Source organism: Chionomys nivalis, chromosome 24, assembly GCF_950005125.1.
Source record: "Chionomys nivalis chromosome 24, mChiNiv1.1, whole genome shotgun sequence".
NCBI lineage: Eukaryota > Metazoa > Chordata > Mammalia > Rodentia > Cricetidae > Chionomys > Chionomys nivalis.
Genome location: NC_080109.1, coordinates 5,999,913 through 6,021,351, shown reverse-complemented (window position 1 = coordinate 6,021,351; position 21,439 = coordinate 5,999,913). Strand labels below are relative to the sequence as shown.

General features: G+C 45.7%; 1 protein-coding gene across 3 annotated transcripts in view; it reads right to left on the bottom strand.

Annotated features, from left to right (window-relative positions):
- Positions 1 to 17,501, bottom strand: part of Fnip2 (folliculin interacting protein 2) — a 97,825-nt gene extending 80,324 nt beyond the window's left edge. For all 3 annotated transcript variants that reach the window (XM_057756944.1, XM_057756947.1, XM_057756946.1), the window contains exon 1: positions 17,245 to 17,501. In XM_057756944.1, the coding sequence (XP_057612927.1) occupies positions 17,245 to 17,339 (95 nt within the window). In that variant the 5' untranslated portion in view covers positions 17,340 to 17,501. The remainder of the gene's footprint in view (positions 1 to 17,244) is intronic.
- Positions 17,502 to 21,439: the final 3,938 nt, after the last annotated feature.

The following is a 21,439-nucleotide window of genomic DNA, read 5'->3' as shown; positions in this document are numbered from 1 at the left end:
CACCCTTTCACAGGTCTCAAAATCAAAATACAGACATATGTCTGAAAGAAAACAGGCTTAGGGTATAACAACTGCCCCATAAAAATAATAAAATTCAGAAGTTGAGAGGGACCAGCACGCTCTCTGAAGCAATCGTCAAAGACAACCAAGGGTAGCAGGTGGCCTGAGTTTGAAGGAACGATTTTAACAAAGCAATTAAGTGGGGAGGGTAGAAAAAAGAAAGGGTTCGAATAGTTACAGATGAAGTCTGGTACTCTGATCAATGCTGGCTAACATCTCTTCTGATAAATCTAACGTCACACGTTTTTACTTGGAAATGAACGTCACCTCAATACATCTCATGTGACACCAAATGTATGCAACAACTCCCTTTAAAAACTCATTTCTCCTTATAAGTTCCCATTTCTACTCATAATGCTACCATTTTCCCAGGCTACTCAGGCTCAAAACCCTGACGCTACTTTAAGTATCACTAGTTTTACTGTTTCTCATGTTCACTCTTCCTCATTTCCACATCCTGTCCTGTTTTCCCTGAAAAGGTACCTGTACATCCATCCATCTGTCCCCAAGAGACAGCAACGGGAGCACAGTATCCTATCATTCATACTAAACTCTGATACAAATCTCAGCCCTAAACTGGACCAACCTTTCAAACCCCACGGGATCAGAAGAATCCCAACCAGGAGATCCTATACCACTCAGAGCCAAAAATAGTGAATGACCTCCTCTCTTACCCGAGGAGGTGGGAGATGGGTGTGTGCGCAGATCTACTTCCCAAAGGTTTAGACCATAGCTGACCAAGGCCCCCACATCCTAGACTGCTTTGTTTATTAAAGGGATTCACTGTAGGTAGGCTATGCTCGACTGCATTATGTGGCCTAGGCTAACCTTGAACTCTCATTCCTTCTGCCTAGGTCTCTCAAATGTTGATATTACAAGCGCATATAGCCTTGTGTCCTGCTCCAGATTTTTTTTAATGGATTTTTTTTTTTTTTTTTTTTTTTTGGATTTTCAAGACAGGGTTTCTCCGTAGCTTTTGGTTCCTGTCCTAGAACTAGCTCTTGTAGACCAGGCTGGCCTCGAACTCACAGAGATCCGCCTGCCTCTGCCTCCCGAGTGCTGGGATTACAGGCGTGCGCCACCACCGCCCGGCTTAATGGATTTTTTTAAACAAGGTTTTATCTTCACAGATAGCTGTACCCTCCTCACTAATGATATCTCTGGGGTAAACCTTTGAAGGCAAACAGGGAGGCTGGAGAGGGGGCTTACTGGTTACAAACACTCTTCCAGAGTTAGATTTGACATCTCACAACCACCTGGGACTCTAGTCTTGATAAATCTAAGGTCACATGTTTTTACTCGGCAGTGTTCAAATGTCACCTCAATACATCTCATGTGACACCAAATGTATGCACAACTTCCTTTAAGAACCCATTTCTCCTTATAAGTTCCCATTTCTACTCATAATGCTACCACTCTCCTGGACTACTCAGGCTCAAAACCCTGACGTTCTGGTTCTCTAGTTCCAGAGGAGCCAATGCCCTCTTCTGCCCTTCCGGGGCACTATAAGCAGATATACATTCAGGCAAACATGAATACACATGAAATAAAAAGAAGGAAGATCTAAAAAGAAACAAAGGGAAGAAAATGGTGAGCAGGAGGCTCAGTACCTTGCACATAAAGGTCTCTAATATGATCAGAAGCTAGGGCATGGCTAGGTGGTAAAACACATATGAACATGTGTGAGGCCCTGGGTTTAACCCAAATTAAACCAGAAAGCTACATCATGACAGTGTCTCACCCACAACGAAACTACTCACTACAGTCTGGCGCGTGCGACTCAACAGTTCTGATAAGTGATAACCTTGATGTGATTTGGCAAGAACCCTCCAGATAGTCAGCATTAATCATGTTCTGCAGCTCCTTCCTGTGAGCTCCAACGACATTTCCTCCTGGACACCGGGAATCTGACCACTCAGGAATCCCTCTGACTGTACCAGGCTCTGGAAGTCCAGAGATCTTAGCAGACTCACATACCCACTGACAAAGGTCATACATGCAGTAAGTAACTACTGGGGAGCAGCCTGTGAGCTGGGGACATGGCTTTCAGAATTCCTCACACATGTTCAGAGGGACCTTCTGGTGATACAGCTGCCCTTGAGACACCCACACTTCTGTAAGTCACCTCAACAAACTCGGATGGACCAAGCTGGACTTGGATGGAGTCATTTCTTTGGCACCTTATCTGGAGTGAACAGGTATTTCCTCACAGCTTCTCAGGGAAGGCCACAGCATGCTAGCTTAGCATACAAGAAGGTCAAATTCAGCGCACCCCGCCTCACATGGCTAGGATATGTTAAAGACAATGTTAAGTTCAATTTTCCCGAAGGGAGAAAAGAATAGGGGTCCAGTGGAATGTCTCAGGGGATAAAGGCGCTCGCCCCTGAGCCTGCTGATCTGAGGCCAATCCCCAGAAGTCCCATGGTGGAAAGACTCCCACAAGTTGGTTCTCTGATCTCTATACTTGAACCATGGCATGCATGCACAGCCTCCCCCCAAGAATAAATAAATGTAAATAAATAGATTTAAAATATAGCATAGAGTTTTGCCCCACACACCGTGTAGCCATGCCTGCCTACAATCCCAGCACTCGGGGAGTCTGGGGCAGGAGGAAACAAAACCAAGCCAGCAGCCTTAAGATTAAAGTCCAGGAAGGCTGCGGGAAGACACCATGAGAAGGAATCACAGACTGTGAGTCTGCACCAACGCGAGCTAGAGTGGATGCTCACAGTATCAGCTGGAGCAGCCAGACGTTAGCTACAGCCCGCCACACGCTCTCCAAACCAGTCAGAGCACTGCTGAGCAGACTGGAGGCTGAGATCTCTGGAAAGATGTCTGTACAGCTTCCCGACACACCTGCCCCCTTCTCATTGTTCCAAGCCGCTTATCCACAATCGTCACCCTATCACGGTATTTTTTTCTCAACTTCCTTTTCGCTCTCTAGTTCTTGGTCATCTATTTGCGTATTTAGTGACACATTCACCACTCCGATACCAAACAGTTTTGGTGTTTTCAATCCACAGTAGACAGTTCCGCATCCCCTGGTATCCTAGGAAGCTAACACCATAGTTTTGCTGCTTTCCTACTGTGCAGCTGTTAGTGTCTGCCATTAATCAGCATAACGACAGTGCCTAAAGAATGTCCGTCTACACATACACTGGTTTTTAAGTCTTCAGGCACATTTCCTTTGAGTTATTAGGTCAAATAGCAATGTGGGATCTGGGGAGACGGCAGGAGGTCCAGAGTCCAGATCCCAGGCTGTCATGTGAAAGACAGGAGCTGCAGGTTGCGCCTGCGACTCCAGAACCGGACTGAGCCCCACACACAGTAAGAGACCTTGTCTTAAGGAATAAGGAATAAGAGAGCAAGCTGACATCGTGGTGCATGCCTTAAGCCCCAGTACTGGGGGTGGGGTGGGGAAGCAGAGGTAGACAGACCTATGTGAGTTCAAGGCCAAGCTTAGACTATGGGGGGAGTTCCAGGAGAGCTAAGGCTAGACAGAGAATCCCTGTCTTGAAACACTCCCCTCCAAAAAAAAAAAAAAATGGAATAAGAGAACAACCGAGGAGGGCTCTTAGTGTTTATCTCTATAATATTTATATATATAGATAGACAGATATCTATACTCTTAATGTTTATCTCTATAATGTTTATCTCCATATATACATATATATACACTCCTAATGTTTATATCTATAATGTTGGCCTATACCAACACCTGCCCACACACTCCCCCAACACAAATATGTATATACACCGAAAACAAAGTAAATTTTTTTGTTTTGTTTTGTTTTGTGAGACAGAGTTTCTCTGTGTAGCCTTGGCTGTCCTGGAACTCACTCCATAGATCAGGCTGGCCTTGAACTCCAAGATCCACCTGTTTCTGCTTCCCAGGAGATTAAAGCTGTGCACCACCATTGCCCGGCACAAAGTATATATTTTTAAAACACCCCTTTCTTCTATCCAGATAGCTCTGCCAAAATGAGCAGCATGGGTCTTGGAACAATCAAGTGACACCGAGCTACACAGTGATTAACAACTACCAAGTGAGCTGGCATCCAAATTCACCACCACCAACAGTGTCTTTACTGTGACGTAAACCATCTCCACTAAGCAGCCTCCAGCATGTACCACCGCTGAGGGTGTGAGCATGTGGAAACTCTTAGGTTGGCAGAAATGACTCTGAAAATTGACATTACGCACAAGGACTCTTTCACATGAATCTCACCATTTCAACCATAGTTAAAATGGTTGGCTGGGCACTGAAATTATCCAGGAAGGGTTTCAGAGACACTGAAAGCGTCAGCCCGGACACAAAAGTCAGGATCTCTAAGAGAGTAAGCAGGGATTGCTAGTCGACTTTAATGTCCAGCCAGCCTAGAGGACGATGAAGTTAAGGAGTACATTTGGTTAAAGGAAATTTATTTATTTGATAATTATTTAAATATTAATTGATATTTATTCAAAGGAAATCAAGATACTTATTAGTGGGCTGGGATGGTGGCTCATGGGTAGGAAAACGTGTTCCTCCAGCATCAGGACCTGAGTTTGATGCCCATGACGCCCATAACACATATCAAAGAGCCAGGCCATGGCTGCACAAGCATGTGATCCCAGTACTGTGAGGCTGAAGAGAGAGGAGGAAGCTGGGGTTGGTGGCTGCCAGTCTAGCCAAGTTCCAGGTTCAGTGAGAGATCCTGGCTCATGGGAACAGTGTGGAAAGCAATACAGCCGAGCCCCGGCTACCCTCCTCTGTCCATGTGTAAGCACGTACACACATATGTGCACGTGCATACACAAACACAAGACAGGCTACCCAAACAGCAAACTGCAACTGCCATTACAGGCAATGACATAATATTTTTCTTGTATTTGGATAGACTTCTGGAAGGGTACAAAAGGAACTGATAGGGTAATGGCAGCCTGAGGACAGAAATGTGCAGGGAAAGACTTGCCTGTCAACCTGTCCTATATAAATTGTTTGATGGTTTAACAGGTGCTTTTAAAAATTAATAATCTAACTGGGCGGTGGTGGCGCACACCTTTAATCCCAGCACTTGGAAGGCAGAGGCAGGTGGATCTCTGTGAATTTGAGGCCAGCCTGGTCTACAAGAGCTAGTTCCAGGACATAGGCTCGATAGCTACAGCGAAACCTTATCTCAAAAAACCAAAAAAAAAAAAAACATAATAAAATAATAATCTTGGGCCTGATGCCTGAAATTCAATTGCTGGAGTCCAGGGAATAAATTCCAGAGAGAAAAAACTTCACAAAGTTGTCCTTTGACCTCCATACACATTTGGTGGAACATATATACATACACATACATAAATAAGATATTAAGATATGTTTTTAAGATATTAAGAATCTGTGGCTCAGGATGTTACTCAGCTGTACAGCATCTGCCTAGCATTTAACCCTACTCTGCAGAAAGAAAGTAATAATAACCTTAAACAAAAATAAATCCATGAACACACTATTTATTCAGGAACATACGAAGTAAGCAACACACACACACACACACACCATTCTGTAGTAAGAACTAGATACCAACGTTTACAGGTTCTCCACAAAATCCTGCCCACGTAGAACAAACTGGCTACCAGGAGTCCATTTCTGCAGGCTGGTGCTAGTAGCTCCTGCCACCTCCGTCTGCCCTACAACTAACTTATTCAGTGTGCCATCATAAAGCAGACAGCCACTGCCTGGTAGGCTCAGGGAAACTGCTTACTCATGGTTCATTGCCACAGCCACTGGGGGCCACCACTAATGACATGCTAGCCTCAAATGTACTCTTCCTGTTAACCCATCCAATTAATTTTTCAACTGGAAAATCCTACATGGAAAGTATCCATGGGTCTATCTTTTTTCCTAAGGCCCGTATTTCATGCAACAAGCAAATAAAATGCATGCTTGCAAGCTCTGGCATGCCAATACTGACTTCGTAACTAGGTGAGCTATATCTTAAGTGAGAGGCCTGATTTGTCTTACCACAAGATAATCCAAATGATTTTCGAGTGCACACGGGACATTTTTGTTGTTGTTGTTATCGACACAGAGGAATACCTGCATTTCATACATACTATTCAAACTAAACACATTTTCAGTGAGTCATTTCTGACTAGGTCTGAAATATTACTCAAACAAGGTTCTGGGTTTTGTTTGGGGTAGGGGTTATCAATCCATCCTTTTGAACACTTACCCTATCATTTTGGTAGCCAGGAAAACAAAGTATTAATGAAAAAGAGAAAGACGCCTTTGAGTTGCCTATAATAAGACTGCCTTCTTTTTCTGGGGGTGGGGGGTGCGTTTGGGCTGCTTATGCAGAGCAGGTTGGCCTGGAACTTGCCATCACCGCACCTCAGTGCAAGTGAGTACTAACACAAATCTTTGTTTTCTAAATAACTTCATATTTCTATTTACGTATAACTGTGTGTGAGTGGAGGTCAGAGGACAACTTCTAAGAGTTGGTTTTCTTTTTCCACAGTGTGGGTTCCAGGGACAGAACTCAGATCAGGCTTGGTAGCAAGCGCCTTTATGTGCTAAGCCATCCTGCGAGTCAGAGATTTCTTTTACTAATGTTATATGTCAGTAAAACTACAAAAATCCACCCCCGTCCCCAAATGACCAGGCCAAGATTGAATCCTGGGACAGGAGTGAGACACAACAATATGTAGTAAGGAGGCCACTTAGCCCCAAAATAACCACACAGAAACTGCATTAATTAAATCACTGCTTGGCCCATTAGCTCTGGCTTCTTATTGGCTAACTCTTACATACTAATTCAACCCATTTCTATTAATCTGTGTATGGCCACATGGCTGTAGTTTACTGGCTAAAGTTCCAGCAAGGCTATATGGTGTCTCCTGACTCCGCCCTTCTTTCTCCCAGCTTTCAGCCTAGCTTTCCCTGCCTACCAAAGTTCTGCCTTGCTAACGTCCAAAGCAGTTTCTTTATTCATTAATGGTAATCACAGCACACAGAGGGAACATCAGTGGTAGAATGTCCACCTAGAACTCCTGAGGCCTTAGGTTCTATCTCTTGCACTAAAACAAGAAACAGAGTCCAGCTCTGGAAAGCTACCGAGCTTTTGAGGAGCATCCGTTTTCAGAACCCGCCAGTACACTTGCTAATCCCTGACCAAGCGCTTGTCTGCTGACTTCCACATGCTGTGCTAGTGTTCAACAGAGTAACAGGGCTAGCGTGCAGAAATCTCTTAGGCAGCCCTAACAACACAAGTCCATTTTCTTGGTTCCTGCAAAGGAAGCTTAAATTAGAAAGACGTTACATCAAATTTAAAAGAGAACCTTGTTATTACTTCTCAATCATATAAAATAACAAAAACACAGTTAATTAAGAACTAAATGATAATAAACACACTTTTGCCCTACAGCCCCAAAGTGTTGGCAGTATAGTAGGAAAGAGAATACCCAGTTTTCTGGGTACACGGGAGAGATTGCTGGCATCAAAAGTGTTAAACACCGCAGTGACTGGACTAGTGACTTTGTAGCTTTTTCCTCACACGTCCTAAACCAACCCCAGACCATCTCTTGAGGAATGTGCAGGGTGGCATCTAACCTGTCTCCAACTTGTGAAAATGTAACATTTGCCATAACAACAGACAACTAAGGTTACTGGAAATCAGAGGAAGCTCTCAGCAGGTGCTCTGACTCCCCATCGGCCCTGGGAGAATGCATTTCTCTAGTTCCAATGCCCATAGCCACTTTGATACCTAGTAACTGGGTTTCATTCTCTGTTAGGTATCAGTAGATTAAAAAACAGCAATGGTCATTAATTTAAAGATCTATATCTAAATAAGACATGCTCTTATTTATTATTTTTTAAAATTCAGGACTGGAGAGATAGCTCAGTGATTAAGAGCACTTGCTGTTCTTGCAGAGGACACAGGATCAGCTCAACCAAACCATATGATGGCTAGCAATATTCTGTAACTCCAGCTCCTGAAAACTGGACACCCATGTCTGGTCTCTGTGAGCATCAGACACGCACATAGAATACATACATAAATGAAGGCAAAATACTAATACATATAAGTGAAAACAGAATCAGAATAAAATAGTATTTTTTTAAAAAAATTCTAGATACACTGATAAAGATACATTTTTCAAAGCAATATGAAATAATTTTTCAGCATGAATAACTTTTCAAAGCAAATCTACAGCCACATGCTTAGGTACAAACTCAGAGATAAATTTACAAATTAAGCCAATCATGGGTACTGTGTGATGGTGCAAATCTGTAATCTCAGCCAGCAACTGGGAGGCTGAAACTGGAAAATTATCAAGAGTTCAAGGCAGAGGGCCAGTAAAAGGACTGGGCGGGGAGGGGGAGAGGTGGTCATCAAACCCAACAACCTGAGTTTCCTTCCCAGGGTCCACATGGCAGAAGGAAAGAAGACCAGAGAGAGAGAGAGAGAGAGAGAGAGAGTGTGTGTGTGTGTGTGTGTGTGTGTGTGTGTGTGTGTGTTAGTTTCTGAAATAAAAGCTTCCAGCCTGGGCAAGAGAGAAAGTTTGGGCAACTTTAAAACATTCTTTTTAATTGAAAAGCTAGGAATGTAGTTCAGTGCAAAGAAAGCAAGCCCTGGGCTCATGCCCAGCCACACCAAACCTTTAAAAAAAAGAAAAGATCACAGGCACACACACACACAAAAAAATCTAAATATAATCATAATGAAAGGAATACAACTTAGAGGAAAATGTAAGGAACGCAGACTGATGATAATACTATAATATTTTCTAAATTCTGTATTTATTTGGATGTGCATGTATACAGACTACAGACACACAAGCCACGCACACAAGTGGAGTTCAATGAACAATCGGTTCTCTTCTCGCCCGGATCTCAGAGACTGGACTTGCGTCCTGGGGCCTCAGGACCAGCACCCTGACCCCTGAACCATCTGAACCACCTCCCTGGCTCTTAACACTGAAATCTTATGTAACAGGAGAGCCCTTCACTACACAACACGGGCGCACAGCGCTACATTCCCACTGGGTGCACTGCGTCCTCTCGGCCCAGACAGAGAGCTGTTTCAGAAGCTCTGCAGTGAGATGCAGGAGAGGCACTGGGCTCTGCAGAGGTCCATACCATGGCAGCTGGACAGAATGTGCCTGAACAAAGGGGATGCCAGGCCATCTCCCTCCATCCCCATGCCACCCTCCCCTTCCAGCAGGGTTACAAAAGTGCCTGTGTGGCCCTGGTGAGTCATGGGTGTTCCACCAACAGACGGGGCGGGGCGGGCAGAAATCACTATTACGTGCCCAGTGAGCTGGAAAAGCCCATCCTGTTTTTCGATTTTATATAATAATCATTTTTTTTCTTTACAAACCTGAGATAAAGAATGTTTGGGAAAGAGAAACTCACCAACTTATTTTTACAGCCAAGAACATGCCCTCACAGCCCAAGGCCAGAGAACAACATTAGGCAAAGGCCCTTGTAATCGCTGTAAGTCATGAGTCCGTTTTCACAACACACAAGAAGAAGTGGCTGGAGAAGTAGTAACAGACATTGCCATTTCCACCTCCTGCTCACCCACCAGCAGGTCAGGCTGACAGCCAAGGCAAAGGGGCAAGATGGATCTTTTTTATTTAAAAAAAAAAAAAAAAAAAAAAAAAAAAAACAGCTTCCTTTGCCAAGAAACAAAGTAGCTTCTTTAAGGCAACCTTTAGACACAAACCATGAGAAACACATTCTGAACTAACAACAATAAAAAAACAAAACAAAACAATGTTTTCCTTCTAGCTATAACTTCTGCACATGCCCAGGTCCAAATCTCAGTCCTGCGAACTTCAGCAAACAGTAACAGTAACGTGTAACACGGCGGACTGCCTGACAGCAGCCACACAAGGTACAACACAGGGCTGGAGGGCACAGCACAAGCATGAAGCCAGACTGGGTTACACAGCCGTTTCCAGTCCAGCCGAGTTACACAGCGACACCCTGACTCACAGAAAAACAATAACAAAAATATAATTACCTGGTTTTGCTTTATAAATATCTAACCTCACCCAGGTTAGTGCTCATACCTATAAACCCTGTACTGGGGAGGCTTAGGCAGGAAGAGAACAGGTACAAAGTTGGGCTGCATAGATCTTGTCTCAAAAGACAAAAACAAACAAACAAACAAAAACCATAAAAGACTCCATCACCCTTTTAAAGACGTCTCTAGTGAAGCTGGGAACCTGCATTCAGCAGGAGAACTAACTACGTTCCAGTTCTGGAGAAAGGCCGTTCCAGGGCTTACGGACACAGGAGGAGCAATACATCTGGCCTCCTAAGACTTGTACTGACTCAGGTTTAAAATACACTAACATTCACAGCAAGCAGGTCATTTTAACAACAGGAAATTTCAGTTATCTTAACAACAAGGAAAAAGTTAACTTTTAGGTAGGGTCTAGTGCACCCCAGGCTCGCCTCTAATGCTCTAAGCTCCCCCTGCCTCCACCCCGCTAGCGCTGGATGATAGGTGTGCATCACCACACCCAGGTTCCGTGGGGCTGGGGTTGAACCGCAGTTTCCTGCATGCTAGGTCAAGTACTCTACCAATTAGGCTGTCTCTCCAGCTCCACTAAAATTTCATCCTTGATAATAAAAACTATGAGGAAAGAAGGGAGAAAAGAGAAGGGCAATCAATAGGGAACTAAGCATAAGAAAATACATTACATACATTTATGGAGAAGCCACAAAGAAACCCATGGTCTTGAGCAAAGCATATTATATACATGTATGAAAATGTCAGAATGAAACCCAGTGTTTTATATCATTAATACCTGCCCATGACAATGTTTCAAGCCATTTAAATATGTTAACACAGCAGACCTCTGTACTGAACAACAGTAGTGTCTTCCCACGGATAGCTGGAGCTTCGGAATCCACTGTCTTCTGACAAATCTATCGATACAGAGCTGCAAAGTGGAACTATCTAGTTTTAGGCTAAACTCTACAAGGTATGGATTTCATCTGTTCCACTAGAAAGACGCTTGGGTGTGGAAAAAACTTTCAAATAACTCGGAAAAAAAGTACTGTGTTACTAAACGTATTCCTGGATGTGCAGTCGCCTGGTTGTGCAGTGTCCAGGCCTGGAATCCTGCCTATTTGTCTTTAATGTGTCTCTGAAATCAGAGGGTCTGTGTTTTATTGCTGACTGCATCAAGGCTAAACATCAAAAACGCAGGGACAGAATAACAACAATAAAAAGAAAGAAACAAGCGACAGAAGCATCTCCCTCACCTGCCTCAAGACTCTGAGAATAACTCAATGTTTAGCAAAGCTTCAGAAGATCAATACTAAACTTCACTAAGATCAGTTACTACAACTTCAAATTCTGAGTTGCATTTTATTCTTTCTGAAAGCTTTCTAACCCATTTTACAGATGACTTCACGCTGGGCAAGCAAAGAAATCTACAGACTTACTGTTCAGCTTCACGTCAGCATGTTACAGGAGGCAAGACTAAATGGCTTCCCTATTTTTTCTTCCAAGATCTATTTTTGTTTATTTTGTTGTGTTGTGACAAGGTCTCATGTAGCCTAGGCTAGCCTCGGACTCCCTACAAAGCTGAGGTTAGCCTTCAATTCTCAGCCTCCTAAAAGCTAGGATTACAGGCACACGCCACTGTACTTAGATCTTCTAAGGGCATTAGATAGCATAGTTTCCTTATTCACCTGTGCTAAAATCACTAGCAACCTCTCATAATATGGGGTAATATGTCAAAAACAAGGGGGCACATCACGAATAAGCCAGAAGATAAGAGTTGGCAGCCAAGGACATCTCTACAAAGTCTGATTTTATGGGCATTAAAATGTGAATGAATGGGCTTGGGGAATGCTTCAGTGAGTGAAGTGCTTGCCATGGAGGCATAAGAAGACTTTGAATCCAGAACCCATATAAAAGTCATCCACATGGCACAAAGGTCTGTCATCTCTGCAGTAGAAACAAGAGTGTCCCTGGAAGCTTGCAGGTCAACTGTGGACAACGCAGCAGACCAACAACAAAAAGAGACCTTGTCTCAAGCAAAGCGGAAAGCCAGGACCTGTCCTCTGACCACAAGAACGCTGCGGCACACTCATGCCCACACAAATGCATGCAGAACACACACACACACACACACACACACACACCCCACGGGAACAAAAGCCATGTCTTTTCCCAGAATATTCTCTACTCTACCCTAGAACAATCTCATTAGAAATAACCACACCCTGTAATGTGAAGGAAGGCAGTCTTGACCAAATCATGCCTACCGTAATAACAGTGATCAAGCCCTTAATTTTGAACTAAGTATAAAACTGTATTCGCGCTCAGATTTAGATTTATGTATATATCTGTCTATTTATTCATCTTAGTATATACTGTATTGTTCTTTACACCCTGAACTCTAGGGCACATAACCATGGATATCCTAGCAGACTTTGTGGATTTAATTATATTTATCCTAGCCCTGTAACAGATTATTTGAATTGTTCTAACAGAACAAGTGGGGATTACCACTAACTAGGCCATTTGGCCTTAGGTGTTCAGGACCGGAGAAAAGACTTGAGCTTCCTCTTGATGTCATTTACACAGCTAATGGCCTCATACCTCCCTCTTGGTGGCATTTACTGGGTTAACTACCAAGCAGCTGCAATGTTTTCATATATTCCCCATATCCCACAAGATGTCCACTTGATCTAACCAACAAGAATAAAAGAAAACATTTAACAGTTTCTCTTTTCACCACCTTTTTTTTTTTTTTTTTTTTTTTTTGGTTTTTTGAGACAGGGTTTCTCTGTGGTTTTGGAGCCTGTCCTGGAACTAGCTCTGTAGACCAGGCTGGTCTCGAACTCACAGAGATCCGCCTGCCTCTGCCTCCCGAGTGCTGGGATTGAAGGCGTGCGCCACCACCGCCCGGCTCTTTTCACCACCTTTTAAGTGGAAACTGGTCCAATAATTTACCAGACACATTTAAAAAACAAAACAAGAGGCAGGCATCGGTGGTCCATGCACGCCTTTAATCCCAGCACTCGGAGGCAGAGGCAGGCGAATCTCGGTGAGTTCCAGGACAGCCTGGTCTACAGAGCAAGAGAAAGCCAGGGCTACACAGAGAAACCCTGTAGTAAAAAACCAGAACCCAAACCAAACCAAGGAGCAAGCATGATAGCACATGCCTACAACTGAAACATCTTCAAGTGTACAGCATGAGGATCAGAAGTTCCAGGCCAGCCTGGGCTACATGAGACCCTGCCTCAAAAATCCAAAAGAATCAAAACCTGAAGACTCCTACCATATGCAAGGCTCTCGATTCAGTTCGAGGCTGAACAATGAATACATAAATAAATAAGAATAAAACAAGATCCACCCATAGTAGTACAGACTGGTAATCTCAGCATTTGGAAGGTAAAGACAGAAGAATCAAGAGTTCAAAGTCAGCCTTGGCTGCATGACTTTGTTTCGAAACAAATGAAAAAAAAATATTAAGATAACTTTTAACTAGTATGCATGAGACCCTGGGTTTGGTCAACAGTACAAGGGGGGGGAGATAATAATATTTCAAATATGAGTCAGATACAGAAGACACTGGCTATACCTAGTAGAGACCGCTGGTTGTGGCCCACACCTATCAATCCAAGCACTTGGGAGGCAGAGGCAGGCGGATCTTTGTGAGTTCAAGGCCAGCCTGGTCTACAGAGTGAGTTCCAAGACAGCCAGAGCTGTTACACAGAGAAACCCTGTCTCGAAAACTCTAAAGACCTATGTGGGGACTAGAGAGATGGCTCAGTGGTTAAGAGCACTCACTGCTCTTGCAGAAGACTCAAGTTTGGTTAGCATCCACCTAATGGTTCACAATCAGCTGCAACTCCAGGTCCAGGGGACCTAACACCTCTGAAAAAGCTTCGGCATGCACCTGATGCATATACATATGCTCAGACAGACAGACACACACACACAAGTAAATATTTTAAAAGCCCTATATAAGCATATTGACTTTAAGTCTAGAAATCCTATTTCTAAATTGTATTCATTTTTGGCCTTGGCTGGAGGGTTATTCAAATAGATACTTAACAATTAATTAAAAGTGAAAAGTATTTGGAAGACCAATAAACAAAACCTTCTGTAATGTCAAACACAATATAATTTTAAGCAAGGCCCAAGTTTCTGAAATCTTTTTTTTTTTTTGGTTTTTCGAGACAGGGTTTCTCTGTGTTTTTTTGGAGCCTGTCCTGGAACTAGCTCTTGTAGACCAGGCTGGTCTCGAACTCACAGAGATCCGCCTGCCTCTGCCTCCCAAGTGCTGGGATTAAAGGCGTGCGCCACCACCGCCCGGCAAGTTTCTGAAATATTACAATTGCATCCTGTTCCTGACTGCTTTGGGAAAGACTGTAAATGCAGCCTCTCTTGATTCCTTTCTGTTTCCACCAAGGCCATAAAAAAATGGGCGTTTTCCCCGGATCGTAAACGAAGTGTGTAAGAAGGAATCTTGACTGCGATGACGCTCTAAAGGTGATGATTGGCAGATGGTGATCCGGACACAGCCTGCGGTGTGAGCCACTCACTGTAGACAACAAATCACCTCTGACGCACAACAAATCACTTCTGATGCACGACAAACCACCTCTGACGCACAAGAAGAAAACTGCAGGATGACAACGGGAGGAGCGGAAAGCCCAGGTAAGAAGCACGGTCACACAGTGCCCAGCACGGTGGCGAGTCTGTGACCCCAATATTTGATCACCTTAGGGTCGAGCTTTTGACTTCTAAGCCAGCCTGGGTTATTTAAGACCCTGTCTCAAAAAGAGGAGGCAGGAGAAGCAATCTCGAAATCCTTCAAAAAACATCGGCCTCAATGAGGTGAACAACAGAAAAGAAACCCTTCACGGGGCCTGTGGAGGTAGCTCTGCAGCAGCCAAGGGTACTTGCCGCCTGCCGGATCACCTGAGCTCCAATCCCAGGACCTGCATGGTAGACGGGGAGTGAGTTGATAGTTGTCCCACCTCCACGTGCATGCTATGGCACTTGAGTGCATGCACGAACACGCACACACATGCACAGTAATGACTATATGATGCAAATTTTTTTTTAAAGATTACATGGCATAATTTTATTCTTCCTTACACACCAGTGAGAAGTTAGAACACAGTCCTAGTAATGTGCTCACAAAGCGGGAATCAATTTTCTTAATATGGCCAAGCCCTAAATATAGCCTCAACATGTTGTTGTTGTGGCTCAAAATACACCAGATTTAACCTTATCCATGGAGGGAGTAGTTATGGACAAACAGGCCTGGAGTTCAAGAAACAATACCAGGGCATCTCCATCAGCATTCAAGTGGCTTTAAAGTCCTTGGTAAGGGCTGCCAAGTGAAGATACCTGGATCACACAAGCCTTTCTCTCTCCAGACCTTGAAGAAGGAAAAAAAAAAAAAAACTTACACATCCTGAGTCCAAAGTAACCCTACCATTGTGAGGAGTGATCCGCTTGCGAGCAGGCAGGCAAGCAAGAAGCACAGAGATCATCAGGTTTGGTCTGCCCAACGGTAGCTTCACCGACGATGACACACGGGACGGGCAGTGTTCACCTTCCAAACACCACACACACAAGTCCTGGTCTAGTTAATGTTGCGTTCTAACACAGTAGGGGCCAGGCATGGCAGTACACATTTATTGTGATAAATACATTTGAGAGGCAGTAAGGGGGTGGGGATCAGGAGATCGAGGTCAGCCTGGGCTACATAAGACTCGGCGTCAGAATACAAAACCAAAGAAAATCTTGTATAACTATAGTGAGGGTTTGTATGTGTTTTAAAGGAATTTTTTTAAAACAATATAGATGAAATTTAATCAAACTTCATGTGAAATGCCTAATGCTTGCGATCCCAGAACTTGGGAAGCAAAAGCATTGCCAAGGGTATGAGGCCAGCCTGGACTACCAGAATGAGCCCCTTTCTCAAATATTAAAATATAATAATAATAATAATTTCAAAGTTTTAATAACTTTTAAAAGGTTTACTGTACTGACTCTAGACTTCTTTGACAATAAACTGCTTTTGCAGTCTGGACGAAAAGCGCCACCAGAATGCCAGAATCGCTATGAGGTGTTCAATTTCTCTTAAATGTTGAAAAGTTAACAGGCAAATAAATGACTTTCTCAACATAAGAATGCAGAGACAGTACAGGGTCCAGGAAACATCTTTGGAAACGTATTACTCAAAAGCATTAATAGTGTAGGGATTTTAAAGACTAGACTCCAAGCCAATTGCTAAGATCAAAATGCAAGACCTGCCACTTAGAGCTGTGGATCTTGAGCGAGCTTCCTAATACATGCTAATTCAAAAGTATGTGTTCCGAAGACTAACTATTAAATATCTGCAGCAGCTTTGTCAAATTAGACCCTGAGACGGTCCATGAAGGCACTTCCCTCCCTTTCCACTCCTCATGCGGCACCAGCCTTGTAACTGATGAGGAAATTACATACTTTTATTCCTCCGCTGGCGAGCTTGCCACATGCTGCAGGAAAGAAGCTGCTTCTTTCGTGACTCCACCCTTTACAACTTCAAAATACTGTCACATACTCAGTAGGTTGGAGCTGCCTGCAAAATGACAGCTTCCAGGCTCCGGAACGGGGGAGATGCAAGTGACTTTCCCTCCAGAGATCCTGGAAGGTACACAGGGGCCCCGGAGGTGCTCGGACGCGGGAGCATCTAGGGAGATGTTGTGCAGAGCCTGGGGGAAGAGGGCAGAGGACGGCGCGGGTCTCCCACCTTGGCAGAGACCTGGAAAGCAGGGGAAGAGGACGGCGCTGGGGTCCCACGCCCGAGGAACAGAAGAGAGGGGACAGGGCGACTCGTGGCTCTCGGACCATGAAAGACCTGGAGAGAGGGGACTGGGAGCCCTGGAGGTCCACCTGGAGGGTCCCAGGGAGGGGGGGGGAGGATGGTGCCCGAGTCCCACCTGGAGAGATGTGACAGAGGGGACAGGGGTTCCTCCCGGGAGGAGCTGGGAGAAGGGACGGGGTGGTGCGGGGTCCCGCCCGGGAGGAATGGGAAGAAGGGACGGGGTGGTGCGGGGTCCCGCCCGGGAGGAGCTGAGGAGAAGGGACAGGGTGGTGCCGGGTCCCGCCCGGGAGGAGGGGGACAGGGCGGCGCGGGGGTCGGCTCCCCTCGCAGGCCTCCCGCCGGCTCGCACGCACTCACCTGAAGGCAGGCTCCTCCTTAGGCGGCCGGGCCTGGGCGGACGCCGCGCCGCCGCCCCTTTTGTTGAAGAGCTTCTGGAGCAGGGTCGGGGCCATGGCGTGCGTGCACGCGGCGGCCCGGGCGGCCACGCTCGGGGACCCGGGCGGCTCAGCGCGCAGCCCACGGCGGCCGCGGCGGGACCATGGCGACGGACGGGGGCGCGGTCGCCCGGAGGAGTGCGAGCGAGCGCGGGACCGCTGCAGCCGAAGGAAGGTGCAGCGCCGCGGCCGCCCGCAGGTCATATGACGGAGCCCGCCAGCCCGGCTGACAGCTCGCTCCCGCGGGAGGAGGAGCGCGGAGAGGGCAGCACGAGGGAGGGGGAGGAGCGCCGGGGAGCAGCACGAGGGAGGGGGAGGAGCTGGGGGATGCGGGGAGGAGCGCCAGGGAGCAGCACGAGGGAAGGGGAAGGAGCACGAGGGCGGGGGAGGAGCAAGGGGATAGGAGGGAGGAGAGGGCAAGGAAGCGGAGGAGCTGTGGGGGGGGGGGATGAGAGGGGAGGAGCGCCAGGGAGCAGAACGAGGGACTGGGAGGAGCACGAGGATAGGAGGGAGGGGAGCTCGAGGGAGGGGGAGGAGTACGGGGGAGAGGGAGGAGCACGGAGAGAGGAGAAGCTGGGGGGAGGGATGGGGAAGAAGCGCCAGGAAGCAGCACGAGGGACTAAGAGGAGTGCGGGGCATGGGGAGAGGTACGTGTTAGGAGGAGGGGGGAGTGTATGTAGGGAGGGGCGATGTGGGAGAAGGAGGATCTCGCGGGGAGAGGCTTGTCAGGGAGGAGGGCGTTCCGGCGGCAGGAGGTGAGGGAGGAGCACGGCAGCTCGGCAGCCCGGCGTCGCCATTGGTTGGCTCTGCCCGCCCTGCCGCGGCGACATCACTAGGGGCGCGGCCGGAGTAGCCACTTGCTCGGCGCTGACCCGCGCTCGAGAGGGGTGGGCTGCGTGGCTCTTCCCACACTTGAGCCAGTGAGTGCGGGAGCGCGGCTACGGAAGTCTTTGTTCTTTACTGTAGAAGCCCCTGAACTTGGTCCTCGTCATGTGGTGCAGGATTCTCCAGCAAAAAGCGTGAGCTGCTGGAGGAGCAACTTGGTGCCAGAGGTTGCTGCTGGGAATTCCAGCCCAAACCACTCCGCGTTCGAGGTCTTGGGAAGCTGTTACCATGGCCAGAGTAAATCTCTGGGCTCAAGTTTGGATTTACAGTTTATTCAGGTCACTGTTTTGTTTGGTGTCTTGGGCCCCACTGGAAGCTGGATCGCACAACAAGCGACATGTAGTTAAGCCCTAAACACACACACACACACACACCGCGGAGCTCTCTAGCTCTAGAAATTTTAGAGGAAAAAATATATATATAACAAATGATTTCTTTCCTAGTTCGTGTTCAAATAATCAGCACATAAGAAAAAATCTGCAGCACATACTTTCTTGGGGGGGAAAGGGTGTGTCCTTAATTAAATTCATTTGCCTGCGCTATCACTCCTCAGATCCCCTGAGAGTTCAGTGTGCTGTGGTGCAAGACTCTTTAAGAACCTGTGGTTATGAAGAGTCTGACCACATTCAAAACAGTTTATGAACCTGTTTTGCAACATTGCGCTCTAAAGATTTTCAGACAGATGGTAGGTGGTAGAACTAGCGTTACTTCGAGTTCAACTTCGTCTCCCCCAAGTTTGTGAATGGTGAACAACGGACCCACCGAGATTTCTTAGACTTAATCAAAAGGAGATAGTTAGAGCTGGAAGCGTGGCTCAGTGGTTACAAACACAGGCTGCTCTTGCACGGGACTGGAGTTCTCCTTCCAGCCATCGGTTCAGTCCTACTCACATACACAATCCACACAAGACACGCGTGTATATATGTTAAAAAATAAAATCTAAAGAAAAAAAAGAGGACATTTAGACTTTAAAACGCAAACATATTTCACAAATATAAGTAATCAAAAAAGGGACTGGGCAGAACTCTGGACTGTTCAAGGCTCCAATCCAGTGGTTGCGTCTTCAGTTCTTACTTAGCCCCAGTCTCTAGCATTGCCATACGGCTCTGGGTGTGGCTGTCAAGAGGACCAGGAATGGACAGAATATTCTGAATGCTGGGAGATGACAGAGTAACAATGAGATGGGAAAGGACTGTCTTCTGTACGCTCATCTACCCGATCATCGTGACTTCTTTCAGTACATGGATGTTCTGTAATGTTCTGACTTGATTTCTGTTAGATTATCATGACAGTCCTAGAAGCCTCCTGAAGCCTGGTCCCCCTTCTTCCCGAAGAGGCTGGAGGGAAAGGAGTGAGAAGAGGTTTCCCCGTTCCTGGTTGAAATACAGTTATTAATATCTGAATACAGTGCTACGGCTATATTGGTAGAGGCTGGAAGGTTAAAGCAGGCCAAGAGATGGCAGAGACAGAAGTATCATTGATATTATTAGTCTACAACCCTGCTTTTCTAAATGGATGCCTTCTGTTAGAACAGAAGTTTTATCAGAATCCAGAGAAATCCATCTTTAAAATGTTCCCTGTTGCTTGCTACGTCATGAGTAAACTTGCATTTTTAACTCCTAGTATGCCAGAGAAAACATGCAACCCCCGTGGTCCCACCCCAGCGTTTCTTTTGGGTAGAGACTAAACCTAGGGTAAACCGGACCTGTTCGCCGGGAACTGTGGTGACCTTGAACTCAGACTTAGCTGAAATTGGCTTTGAACTCCTGGTCCTCCTGCCTCCATGTCCAAAGTACTAGGATTGCAGGTGTGTGCTACTTGCCTGGTTTACACAGTGCTGGAGATTTAAAAACAAACAAACAAACAAAAAATGGCTTTGTGCATGCTACACAAACTTAGTTGCAGGCTCAGACAGTTCTATTTTTTTTTTAACTATTTCAGAAGTTTCTTTTTATCAGATTTTCTTTTCTTTGACATTGTGGAAAGACAATGAAAGATTCTCGGTTCCCATCAGTGATTAATAAAAACTCTAAGATAGAGTCTTCATCCCCCTTCATGTCTTTGTACTATGTAAGCACATTTTAAAAGTAAAAACATGCTCTAATAAAAATTTAAAGCCCTGAAAAAAAATAGAAGCTCTAAAATAATGACCAAGATAATATCTCCAGATTACTTTTATATTCCCTTAAAGAACATTGCAGCATTTGGGCCATCCGATAAGGGAAGGAAGGCTGATCTAATATTAACAGTTTGTTTCACTGTTGAATCAACCTTTTAGGAGATTTCCAATTCTATATCTTAGTGGGATAGGATGACTCCTACAGCATGTGAGGGTCTGAGGGAGGAGGACAGCCACAAGTTCAAGGCCAGCCTGGGATACACAGTGAATTAAACACCAATCAGTTCAACACTTTTCTATCTTGCCATTTTTTGTCCTTTGTAGCATAGTTAGGAATAATTGTTGAGGAATCTTGTAATAATCCCTGGGTACAGGTATGGTAGAACCTCCCTATAGTCCCAGAACTCAGGAAGGAAATAAAGATGGGAAACCCGGAGGATACAGTCAGTCTCAGCTATGTGTGGACTAGCTACATGTAGACCAATCTAGACTACAGAAAACCTGTAGCAAAATAATGTAAAGACATTCACAAAATAGTTACCCTTAACTAAGGACTAAGCAGGCTCACAAAGTCTCTGATGGGGCCTAATGAGCCCACGTGACCGAAGGGCTAATTCACTGCAAACTGTGGTGCCTGAAAGGGAACTCCATCTACCTGATGCTCTCACAGTGGTGCCCACGGACCCATGTGGTTCTACAGTCAGGAAATGTTTGTAATCAACGTAGCGATTGGACATTTCCTCTTTTTTGAAACCCACATGCATTTGGGGAAGGGGGGTTGAGGAAGAGATAAGATAGGTAGACTCCTGGGGAGTTCAGGCTGGATTGAGGAAGAGATGAACAAACTCCTGGAATCCAGGTTGGATCCCACCTGGTTACACAGCTGAGCACGACCTTGAACTGCCCACGCTCCTGCCTCTGCTGCCAGAGGCCCGGATTTCTGTGCACGCCACCACTGTGCCTGGCTCAGAACCTACGAGCCTGGTGACATGGGTTAGATCCTAGAGCTCACATGAAAGGTAGGAAGAGAGCCATGATCCCCACACATGTGCATACACATGTCGCATGGATGCATTTTTTTTATTTTATTGATTTTTATTGAGCTCTACATTTT